General features: G+C 43.0%; 1 protein-coding gene and 1 long non-coding RNA gene across 2 annotated transcripts in view; both read right to left on the minus strand.

The window, feature by feature from the left end:
* The window catches only part of dachb (dachshund b), a 101,815-nt gene extending 100,852 nt beyond the window's left edge, over positions 1 to 963 (minus strand). Inside the window, exon 1 of the mRNA XM_031304037.2 lies at positions 1 to 963. This exon is cut by the window's left edge and continues 195 nt beyond it. Within this exon, the coding sequence (XP_031159897.1) occupies positions 1 to 476 (476 nt within the window). The 5' untranslated portion in view covers positions 477 to 963.
* Positions 964 to 1,202: 239 nt separating this feature from the next.
* On the minus strand, positions 1,203 to 12,122 carry LOC118493557. The gene is made up of 3 exons (XR_004895510.1): positions 11,870 to 12,122; positions 2,600 to 2,685; positions 1,203 to 1,323 (listed from the first exon to the last, which is right to left on the minus strand). It is a non-coding gene; the product is annotated as an uncharacterized LOC118493557 (long non-coding RNA).
* Positions 12,123 to 12,551: the final 429 nt, after the last annotated feature.

Raw genomic sequence — 12,551 nt, forward strand, 5'->3', positions numbered from 1 at the left:
AAGAGGTCGAACACCTGCGGCAGGCAGATGAGCTCCTGGCCGTCCACGCCGAAGCTGGCCACCTTCACGCCGTGCACCTCCACCAGTTTGCACTCGCTGCAAAGCCCCGGGCTGGACGAAGCCTGCGCCAAGCCGGGGGAACCGGGGGTCAAGCCGGCCGTGTTTAACGAACCGAGCCCGCCGAGAGAACCCAGAGCGGCACCGCCTCCGGACACGAGCGGCGCGGCGCCGCCGTTGCCCAGTCCGGCCAGTGCGCCCCCTGGTCCGGGCAGGAAAGCGCTGAGCATGCTGCTGGTAAGCCGCGGAGACGGGGACAAGGAGTGGGAGTGAACGTGGGAGTTGGTGTTCCCCGGACTGGAGGTGCCGGTGGTGGCGACGGAGGTGTGGAGCGCGTCCGGGACCGAGCGGTAGAGGCCGGCCGGAGTTGGGGCGCCCGAGCCCGGCGAGAGGAGCGGAGGGGAGCCGGGGAGCGACATGTAGGTGGTGGTGGTGGTGGTGTTTGAAGAAGTGGAGAGTGGTGAAGGCGAACACACACTCTCTCCTTCTGTCTCTCCCTTTCACACACACTTACACACTTTCTTCTTCTCTCTCTTCCCAGTTGAGAATACACTCGTGCGTGTTTTCTGCTTGTTTTCCTGTCACTTTTTCCTCTTCTTCCCTCTTCCTAATTTCCCTCCTGTCTACTTCCACTCCGTCTATCCACAATACACTCTCACTCTTTTTATCCGTGGTTGGTAAGCGGACTGTCCGGTCTGTGCGTAAAAGCGACTGGATCAGACTCCAGGTCAGCCCCTGTCCTGGCCCCGCCTTCTTCACACATGACTGACAGCTGACTGGGCCAATCAGAGAAGTCTCCTTGTAGGACTGAAAGTGTGATTGGCGGAGAATGAGGGGGAGGACTTTATTACACCCCGTTGGTGTGTGTGTGTGTGTGTGTGTGTGTGTGTGTGTGTGTGTGTGTGTGTGTGTGTGTGTGTGTGTGTGTGTGTGTGTGTGTGTGTGTGTGTGTGTGTGTGTGTGTGTGTGTGTGTGTAGGGTATCGGTCAGATCTCTCGTTCTGCTGTTTCATAAACTTTCTCACGAGCTGTTTGAGTCGCAAACGGGAAGTTTTTATTTTTCTTCTTTTTGGTCGAGCATCTCAACCCCTCTGTGCGTGTGTGTGTGTGTGTGTGTGTGTGTGTGTGTGTGTGTGTGTGTGTGTGTGTGTGTGTGTGTGTGTGTGTGTCCCTGTGTGTCCAGTAGTGGCTCACATGCGAGCTCTGGTGGCGAGACGGACTCATGTTCTTCACACACTGACCGCTGATCAGTAAACAAATCGCCAGACTGTAGGTGGGGAAGTGAGGAAGGAAGTGAGTGGGAAGGAAAGAGGGATTTAATTCAAATGAGAAAGAAATAAAGAAAGAAGAAGAAGAAGGAGGACACAGGAATTTAGGAAGGATGGAGGATGTGGTGATAATTTATATCACAAAAGAAAAAAAAGGATTAAAAGAAAAAAAGACTATAAACGAATAAGAAAAGAGATCATCATGTAGCAGCAGAGAGAATTAATTACCGCTCTGTGTGTGTGTGTGTGTGTGTGTGTGTGTGTGTGTGTGTGTGTTTAAACAGTGAAATGGGATTGAGCGGTGTGGATTACAGACAGACGGGATTTTATAATCCCGTGTAATCTCATTACACTGAGAAACCCTGGCTGAATGAAAGAGGGGAAAAAAGCGAGCAAGACGCACAGAGTGAAAAAAGACGACGAGAAGGGGAAAGAAAACATTTTTTAAAAAGCAGGAGAATTTAAAATCTGTGTAAATAATCTGGATGATTTAACATACAACATGTGAATAAGGTAAAAATCCAGGCTCAATATTTCGAAATAGTTTCTTTCACAACTCCACATTCAGTCAGTTGTGGAGGAAGTATTCAGATCCTTTTACTGCAGTAAAAATACTAATACCACATTGTGAAAATACTCTGTTACAGTAAAAGTCCTGCATTCAAAATGTTCCGTCAGTAAAAAGGTATGTATAATCATGAAAATGTAGGGGAAAACTAAAGTACAAACATAAGAGTTTAAGAGGAAAAGTAGAAAAAAAAACCCAAGTGGAGGAGGAATGAGGGGTCAAAGAATAAAGGTGGAGCACTGAAGATGAAATAAAAAGTTAAGAAGGAATAGAGAGAGGCAATCATTTGTCTCTCAGGACTAATAATAATCAAACTGAAGCTGGACTCCGAGAGAGACAGAGAAAGAGACAGAGAGAGATGAGCTCTTAGCGGAGGTGAATATCCCTCAGCGGGATTATAATGACCGGTATGAACTTGGACTTTTGGACGTGGAGAGTGAGAAAGAGAGGAAGAGGAGACTGAAAAGGGATATGTGAGGAGAGGAGGAAGAGGAGGACAGATGGAGAGATGGCGGTGGAAGAACAGGTGACAAGAGAGGGAGAGGACAAAAGTGGAAAAACTTGTCTGCAAAATGCTCTCCATCCCTCACGAGAGAGACAGAGGAAGAGTCCGATGTTCTACACAAAAGGCCGTTTTACAGCCCATTAAAAAACCTGTGCTGCATGTCATGTTTCTGTGCTGGTAGAGCTGCAGATAAAAGACATACCTTCATCTGCATGGATGATGTCACACCTCTCTGGGCAATCACAATGTTTGGAAACTGGACAGTTCGGACACATCGTTGGTTGAGTCCTGAAAACAAAACGGTGGAAAAGATTATATCCATTTTTTTCGTTGATTTAGACAGAAACTTACTCCTCTTCAGGAGCTCTTCGAGGAGGCGGTGCGGAAACAGGGTCTCAACATCACCCACGACCCAAATCATGTCCTGTATAGTGAGTATGAGCTGATGCCTTCAGGCAGAAGGTACAGGTTACCAAACTGCAAGCTTAACAGGTATACAGTAGTACGTAGTAAGAAATAAGATGTGTGTGTATATTGGCTGCAGTGATGGATGTGTGACTAATACTACTAAATAATATTTTTGGTACTTACCATTATGGTTATAGGATGTACTGATAGGGTACTGGTGCAATATATGCTGTTATATTTGATATGGTATTATGCAATTGGGCATTGTGCAATACAGAAGTTATTGACCACAGCATGAGTTAACGGGAAATGTGCAATCATTTGCAAATCATGCAATACGAGGGGGAGGACATGCTGTGGGTTCTCTTCTGTTCTTCTGTGATTGTGAGGAAAGGTAGGGGATGTTGTGTGAGGTTTATTAGATGTTCATTGAAGCATTGGATGAGATAATGTATGATTATGTTTCTATGTAGGTTAACTGTACTATGTTTCTTGTGCGTTTGTGCGCGATGTGTCGCCATTTCGTTCCTCTCGAATGCCAAAGATGAATTTCTCCTATAGGAGACAATAAAGGCTTATCTTATCTTAACTTTAGTGATGCTAGAGGCACAGATCTATGGATGGCAACACTGGTCCACCACTTTGGTCCAGACTAATATTATTATTATTATTATTATAACAACTACTGGATGGATTCAGATGTCATTTCGTACAGACATTCATTGTCCTCTGAGGATGAAGCCTACTGACTTTGTTGATTCCCTGAGCTTCCCTCTAGCGCCACCAGCAGCTGGATATTTGTGCTTTTAAGGAAAATACCTCAACAACTATTGGATGGATTGCTATACCCATTAATGTTCACCTCAGGATGAATGGTAATACCTTTGGTGTTTCCTTAACTTTTCATTCAGTGCCATCACCTGGTTCAATTTTCAATTTCTTTTCCCCAATATTTTGGTTTATGATCAAATACCTAAAAAACAACCTTGTTGGGCGTTTAATTTAGTTAAGTACTTATTGGCAAATCTTAGCATGCTAAAACTATGATGGTGAACACGGTAAACATCAGCGTTTTATCATTGTCACAGCACAGGGCATGTTAGCATGCTGACGTTAGCATTTAGCTCAAAGCACCGCTGTGTCTAACCTGATTTTCCACTGGGTGCTCCCGGCTGCGTTCCGGTTTTGTTCCGTCCTCCGCCATGCGCCATACCACACCAGGAGCGTCTCAGAAGCGGAGCGTCTTGCTGCCCAACTCTCTGTCTCTACTTTGCACTTTACTGAACAATCACGTGTTTATTAAGCTAGTATCTACCGTCCACTCCAAGCACTCCTGCGGTTAAACTCCATGCCTTCTCTTTTCTGGCGTTGTCTTTATAAAAAAGGATCTGTGATGTCTATCATGTTTTTCCACCTCCAAGATGAATCTCTCGTCGTCCGTGGTGTTGTAGAGGAGACATATTGGGGGGTATCTTTTGGTAAAATGACTGGACACTCCGAACGGCCCACGGCTCACGTGAAAATAGACCTGGGACATATCTTTAGCGGAGCGGAGAGCCGCTTCACGCACGCTTCTGGGACGCGCCGTGACGCGGCTGGTGGAATATCAAGCATTGACTTGAATGGCTGGGATTGCTCGCGGGGGCCGTCGCGCATCCAGAACTCAGCGCCAGCGCGCCCTGTGGAAAATAGGGGACGCGCGTCACAGAGCTACTAGCATATTTTCATCATTTCATTTAATCTGTTGGATCATACCAGGGCTCAGGCTAGCCCAAGCTACATTTGATGAGCAGTACAATAACTGACTGCAGAGTTTCCGAAGCACTATAGTTTATTTTTATAGTCAACAAGTAAATATTTTAGGAATAACCAAAACTTTTTTTTTAGCATTTCATTTAGCTATGGTTAAAAGGAACTGGTGGAGAAAAATGCAGTGTGGGAAATGCTTTACAGTAGCCATTCAGTGTTTTAATGGAAATGACAGGACTTAATGTTCAAATCCTTTTTTTCCTTTTTTATCTCTCTTTATCGCTCTTTTACTTCTGAAAACCACATGAACGACAGCAGGGAAGGGAAATAATGTCATCTGTGAGTGAGAAGAAACTCCCAGGGCAGCTGCAGGATGTACCGTGTCACTTGACAATGATGTATGTTCGAGGAAAGTTACCTGGACTCAAACTGAATAAAAGAAGATAACAGTAAAGTTTGACAATGCTGTTTACAAGCTTAAGAAACTGTTTTCTTGTAACTCAACCACCACACATTTACTGTTTTTCTTGATGTGTTTCCAAAAACTACCAAAATGTTGTAACCAACCAAAGAACAGCCTTGAATCCTCCAAATGAATCTAAAATGAAAGAATAAATGAATTGTGTGAATGTTTCCTGCTGGGGCTGTCAATCTACTACATTGGGAACTAAAACCCCATTATAATGATTTTCATCATGACTTATTGTCAGTGTTTTAGCTTCTTTGTCTCTACAACACAAACAATTGGAGATAAAAAAATTACTTAAAAGTGGAAAATAATACTACTAAAATAACAAATAGCAGTATGTCCATCCACTTAAGGCCCAGGCACACAGAGCCGACGGCCAAACGTCGTCAGTAAAGGCATTTGGGCTGATCAGTCTCCCCAAATTGGTCAAAAAAGTGCCTCAGAACACACCAAAGCGACGAGACGTAATACGTCTCCATAACAGCAGGCGGCGTTAATCTGTATTGTCGCCCCAAAAATTAAAACCGGCAGCTGATTGGACGAACGCGTCACGTGGGTCTTGTTTCTCCGGAAATTCAAAGACAGACTGTCACGGCGGCTTGTTCAGAATACGATCTCATATTGTACTAAAATAGTTCACCGAAACATGTTTCTAAAAACACTTTAAGCGAGAAATAGGCCGTGCAGTTGCTGAATCTGTCTTCATTTCAGATCGACAAATATTTTCGTCAGATTTTGAGAGACTCTAGTCACGCTCATTCCGCTCCCCGTTTCCGGGTTAGCACTCTACCAATCACATGGGTCATTTGAGTCCGACTGCCGGCAGTGCTCGCCCCGCCGATTATACATGTCAAATCGGCCAAAATGAAGGACGACGGCCCCTCGGACGGACGACGGCACGGAACACACCGAACAGACTCGAGTCACTGACCTCGCCAGACTGTCCGACGGCCGATTATCGGCTCGGTGTGTCCAGGCCTTAACATGGAGGGGGCAAGGTTTATGACCTATACGGCAGCCAGCCACCAGGGGGCGATCGAGAAGTTTTGGCTTCACTTAGTAAGCAGTCTATGCATCATCCCCTGATCAGGACGCATTAACGTTTGGTAGGGCTGGGCAACATATGGATATTATGTCGATATCGATATATGAGGCTAGATATCGTCTTAAATTTTGGATATCGTAATATCCTGATATGACACAAGTGTTGTCTATTCCTGGTTTTAAAGGCTGCATTACAGTAGAGTGATGTCATTTTCTGAACACGCCAGACTGTTCTAGCTGTTCCATTATTTGCCTTTACCCACATAGTTATTATATTGACATAACTGATGATTATTTATCAAAAATCTCATTGTGTGCATATTTTGTGAAAGCACCAATTGTCAACCCTGCAATATCGCCACAATATCGACATCGAGGTATTTGGTCAAAAATATGGGGATATTTGATTTTCTCCATATCGCCCAGCTCTAGCGTTTAGACTACAAAAGATACAGTATGTGGTCAAATGTGTCCCAGGCTACCTCGGCAAGAGGTTTGAGTGATCGGATCACAATGCTTCTTGGTGGTCGTTTACACTTGTATTTAGCGCGGTCTACTTGAGATCCAAGACACAGTTTCAAACCAAGTGCTAACAGGATCTAAGGTTAGGACTGCCGACAGTGGCATTAAATCAGTAAATGCTCCTATGTGCAGTTTTGTAAGGAAACAGCTAACAACCTGTTTTGTTGTTTAGTTTAGAGGACTTGTTGGATCTGCTTCATGTTGAAATATACTCATTTGAATACAGTTGAAACCTCTTTTATATGCAGTCTAGATCTTTAAAAAGACTTCGCTCGGTTTTAAGATGGATGCCGGGACATCTTCGACCCAGGGCAAAGACCAAGACCTGCAGTTGCAAATCACCAAATCAATCGGAAGTAAAGAGGAGAGAAAAAAAGAAAGACAGTTGAGACAAGGAAATGAAAATAGTAGAAATAGAAAAAATGGAGGAAGTAATTAAATATGGAACAAAAATATAACGTCAGGATTATGTCATATCTGGATCCGCAAGATATTACATAATCCTGACGCCGTACAAAAATCGGAAAAAGAATAAAAAGAGGGGGTAGAAAAGGAAAGAGGGAGAATATTTTAGACTGCAGGGTTGGGTGACATTGGTCTGCTGGCTTTTTATGATTGTCTTTTTTAATTTCACTTTGGGACAAAAACATGAATGAGAAAAGAGCCGTGGGCTGTGTGAGTGAGTGTGTGTCTTTTCAAACTCTTGTCTTTCACACACACACACACACACACACACACACACACACACACACACAAACACATCAGTTCTTGTCCAAAGTGTTTGTGCAAACACAAACATCACACACACACACACACACACACACACACACACAGCTGTATCTGAGCCATCACTAGAGGCCATCAGGATTTATTTAACTTTTATTTATACAAGCTTAAAGTCAAACCATCCATCTCAAACACAATAGCCCGCAGCTTTCATTACAGTGTGTGTGTGTGTGTGTGTGTGTGTGTGTGTGTGTGTGTGTGTGTGTGTGTGTGTGTGTGTGTGTGTGTGGGCAGCAGATGACATTGCGTGCATGTAAGCAAGTTTGTGATGATATACAGTAATTCTTAGATGACGTGTGTGTGTGTGTGTGTGTGTGTGTGTGTGTGTGTGTGTGTGTGTGTGTGTGTGTGCGTGTATGTGTGTGTGTGTCTTTTCCCATCATCCTCGGCTCCTCCAGCGATGATGTTGACGACGGCGGCTCAAGTTGTGTTCTTTAATAATCTAATTCAACAACACAATTACCAAGTGTCAAACTGCAGAGCGAGCGTCTCTGGGCCGGACGGAGTGACAGCAACGCTTCGTGTTCATACTAGCTTTTTTTTTTTTTTTTTTAAACAATCATCAACTAAATTACAACACACTGGACACGCTGAATATCAAATACAAATCTCCTCTTGTTTTACACTTAAATGGGATGGGAAATGGTTTTGTCGATAGTGAAGAGTTGTTAGCTGTGGCCACAGAGAATACCAGATTGTGATTGGTTAGAGAGTGTGCGTTAGAGAAGGTTTTATCAGGCTACGTTTCTTTTCACAAATTTGGCAAACACATGTAATAAATGTTTTCATTTATTGCTCAAAATATGAATAATAACACTAAGCATCTACAGCCATGCTCGCGGCTCTGTGAGGCTGTACTTAGGCCAACATGATCTCACAGAAATACATGAAACGACCATGATCTCTTAACACCGCATTACGTGGTGGTGGCAACACGTAGACTGTGAAAATGCCATGCCGGCACCTCAGAACCAATGCCAATGGAAAGTCAATTAGTATCCCAAAGTCTGCACAAAGAGGGATGGGTCAAGCAAACTTTCAACCAGGAGAACGCTGTACGTGTCCCGTGTGAAACCAAAAGTCAATGTTGACTAATTTTAACTTACGCTAACCCTAACTTACGTCACAAACATAACTTAAGTTACGTAACAAAGATACTTATTTCAACCCAAACCATGATCTTTTTCTAAACGTAACCAAGTACATTTGTTGCCTAATCCCTATAGTTTCCGTGGTGCCACCACATGATGCGGTTTTAAGAGGTTGTGGTCATTTCACGTTTTTTCTGTGAGATCAGGCTGATGGAAGGATGTAGGTTGGGGTGGTGGATTGGTCAAACAAAAACAGGACTTTCACCCAGGAGAGTGGGGTATGAGTCCCGTTTGAAACTAAATGTAAGCAGTGAGTTGTTTTTAACTTAACGAACGTCTTGTTCTGATTTTAACCCAAACCACCATCTTTTACATAGTCTATATATCGACGACGTTTTCATTTTCCAGATATTCCGCCAGATATCCCTAATTTCGGCCGGATGTCCGTCACCTTCCGCTTTCTTTGTGGTGGCATTCTAAAACCCAGGTGGATTCATGAGGACTATGGTTAACTGCTCCTCAGATCTCTGCAGGGTAAATCCAGACAGCTAGCTAGACTATCTGTCCAATCTGAGTTTTCTGTTGCACGACTAAAACAACTTTTGAATGTACACGTTCCACCAAAACAAGTTCCTTCCCGAGGCTATTTTGCAGAGGCACCGTGGCTCCGTCTAGCGCTTAGCGCCGCCGAAGTCGATTGTGATTGGTTTAAAGAAATGCCAATAAACCAGAGCACGTTTTTCTCCCAGTCTTGAATGCTGTGTGGACTGGCCAGACCCTCCTACGCAGCGCTGTGGAGGAAGGTCTGGCCATTTCACAACGAAAAAGACGTGTTTAAAATTGCGACCTTTACGTTCAAAACCATGACTGACGTTCTCTGGTTTAGATATGAGGTCGTATTTCTGCATCGTTAGGGGCGTTATTTTATTAAATGCTCTTGTGCGTCGTATTACAGGGTTAGGAACAAATGACGCATAACGTCGTATGGTTTGGAGGACTTGTTGGTTAGTTTAGTGTGTACATTTGCTAATTATCAATAAACACAAAGTACTTCATGTCTTTTGGTGTAGAAGCCAATGCAGACTTTTTAGACGCAGTTTCCAATGGGCGCTAGAATTTCTTTGACTGTAGGCCTACTCAAGTCAGGATTTGCTTAAGATATTTAAAACCAATATAATCTTTCACAAGACTGTCGGTCTCATTAGCCAATGCTCTTCACATCTTCTTATGTGTCTTTGTGTCCATTTTGACAACATTTGTTCCATTAAAAAAGACAATCAGTCATATTAAGACTTCATTTACGTATACTCCTCCATGTTTTCCTGCATTCCGTATTTTTTGGGCTTTTTTTTTTTTTTTTTTTTTTAACGAATCGGCACCAAAGTTTAAAATCCGAAATAAACCTTGAGACAAAAAAAAGGGACAGACATTTTATGCCATAAAAAAAATGTTCTTGGGCAATATCAAGTATGGTGTAATAAAGACCAAGCTCATTCCTGTTTCCACTCTTTTCTGTCCCCATCGCTTTCTTTTCCCTACGTCCCCCTCTGTCCTCCACCTCTCCTTCCCTCTCTGCCCTTCATCCCCCCTTCTCTTTATCACGCCGCTCATAAAACCTGCTCATCCAGAAAGAACAGACTTTAGAGGATGGGGGAGAGAGAGAGGGAGAGACAGAGAGGGAGGAAGAGAGAAATGAATGAGGGATAAAGACAATGAGAGAAGAGGAAAAAAGGAAAGATGGAGGGATGAGGAGACAGAGATAGACTTCATTAAGGGCACAGCAGTATTTGTAATGGTAAAATCTCTGGCTTAAATCAATTAATTTAAATGAAATTGGCACCATTAGTGGATTCACTCGCAGTTCTGTGTTGAATCCAGCTTTGGTGAACTTTGAGACGCAAATTAGCCCCGTTGAGTGACTTTACACCGCTTGACTTGTGCCGACCTTTGAAGGAACTGAGAGCCAGAGAGTCCTAATTTAAGGAATCTATTATTTTCACTGTGTCGCACCATTTCATTTCGTATGACTTTGCTTGAGTCTTAACTGCCCAAGAGAGGCACAGTTTGCAGAGACAAATACCAATATATCTCTTGACTAAACTTAAATGTTAAACAACTTGTTTAACATTTTGGGAAATACCCTCACTTTCTTTCCAAAAATGAGTTGAGAAAACCAACATCATTGTCATGTCTGTCCGTTAGCTTAGCTTACCATAAAGACTGTAAGCTGGGGAAGCAGCTAGCCGCTCTCTCAAACGCTTACAAATATGACCGCCGCGCTCAGCTTTTCCCCTGATGGCCTAAAGTTGCTAAAGTTGTCGCTAGTTGTTTTTTACAACTAGCGACTGCTTTTGTTGGTTTGCACAAGTAAATTTCGTTGTGCCACATTTGGTTTGACTGGGAACTAAGAGAAGAGAAAAGAGAGACATAAAAAGAGAGATTAAGTGAGAGAGAGAGAGAGAGAGAGAGAGAGAGAGAGAGAGAGAGAGAGAGAGAGAAGGTCTGAAGGTGACTAGTCATTGTCCTAATTCCTTTTTAAACAGTTAAAGAGGCCAAAAACACAACTCTCTCTCTTCATCACTTCTAATGTCTCTCGCTCATCATCTCTCTTCCTCTGTTCCCCCATCTCCACTAAAAGAGGCTAAAAACATCACCCGTCTCCCTCTCTCTCCCCCATTTTTTTTTATATTTAACTCGTTCTCTTTTAGCATACATCCCTTTATCCTGATGCTACCCTCTCTCTCTCTCTCTGTTCCTGTCGTCTTTGCCAGCAGCGATGTCTTCAAACTCTGATTGATGATGGTTGCCGTCGGTTAACGTTGTGTCCTGCTTTCTGTTTTTACCAAAATACTCTCTCTCTCTCTCTCTCTCTCTCTCTCTCTCTCTCTCACACACACATGCTCTCTGTCTCTCTCAAAACTTTTAAAACTTTTTTTTTTTAAACTGCTGATGTGAAAGTCAACTCCCCCCTGCTGGGTCGCAAGTGTATGTGTGTGTGTGTGTGTGTGTGTGTGTGTGTGTGTGTGTGTGTGTGTGTGTGTGTGTGTGTGTGTGTGTGTGTGTGTGTGCGCGCGCGCTTGTTCAGAGTAACGCAACAGTTTTTCCTTTATCCATAACAAATAGTAGGCCTAGCCTACTTTACAACGACCAATAGACGTTACAACAAATACATAGTAACAATGTTGAGTGTACAGTTGCATAAAGCTACAATGTTATCACATATTGTATGTTTTATCAGTGTATCATTTTGATTTCTATGGGTACTAATAATTTGAAATTAAATTTAAAATGTTTTTCAGCGACTTCTCCAGTATTTCTTTTCTCTTCGCCACCCCCAAAAAAAGCACAGCTAGCTTACCGGCAGGTAGCATGCAGCTAAAGACGCAGGCTAACGTTAGCTTACCAGTAGCCTGCAGCTTGACTTTTCCAGACACCGTGGCCACTGCCGGCGATGGAGATAACGGAGAAACAACTGAAATGAAATATCCTCCTGCTTCCCTAAAGACACCGTGTGGCAACATTTTGTAGAGTTATGGAAACAGACAACAAAGGTAAAGCATGTGGTCTCCAACGGGCCATGGTGCCTTCACGGGGATCTCGGTAAACTAATGGTGCTTTCAATTGCGTTTCATTAATTTTGAAAAACTCAAAAATGTTGTTGCAAAGTACCCTTCTGCCATCTAGTGGCTCTTATTGTAGCATTGCCGTCACTGTTGGAAAAAAAAAAAGTTTAAATCAAATTGAATCGTGGATTTGGAGAATCGTGACACCTCTAAATAATGTCTTGATTAATAAATCAAAGTAGCCTATATTCACATTAGCTGTTAAACAAATGCCAAATATATGAGTAGGCATATATTACAAAATGTTGGCAAAAGCATCTCAAATCACACAAGCAGAAACAGTGGATTGATAATAATGTTTTAATCAACAAGAAAACCTTTTTTAATTTAAAATGAACGTCATAGCCGTTTTCCTCTCTTGTCCTCTCTACCTCCCCTACTACCTTTGTTCGTCTCCCTTTTTTTCTCCCTCCATTTCTTACGAATAGATAGATAGATAGATAGATAGATAGATAGATAGAT

This window comes from Sander lucioperca, chromosome 17 (genome assembly GCF_008315115.2).
Source record: "Sander lucioperca isolate FBNREF2018 chromosome 17, SLUC_FBN_1.2, whole genome shotgun sequence".
Taxonomy (NCBI): domain Eukaryota; kingdom Metazoa; phylum Chordata; class Actinopteri; order Perciformes; family Percidae; genus Sander; species Sander lucioperca.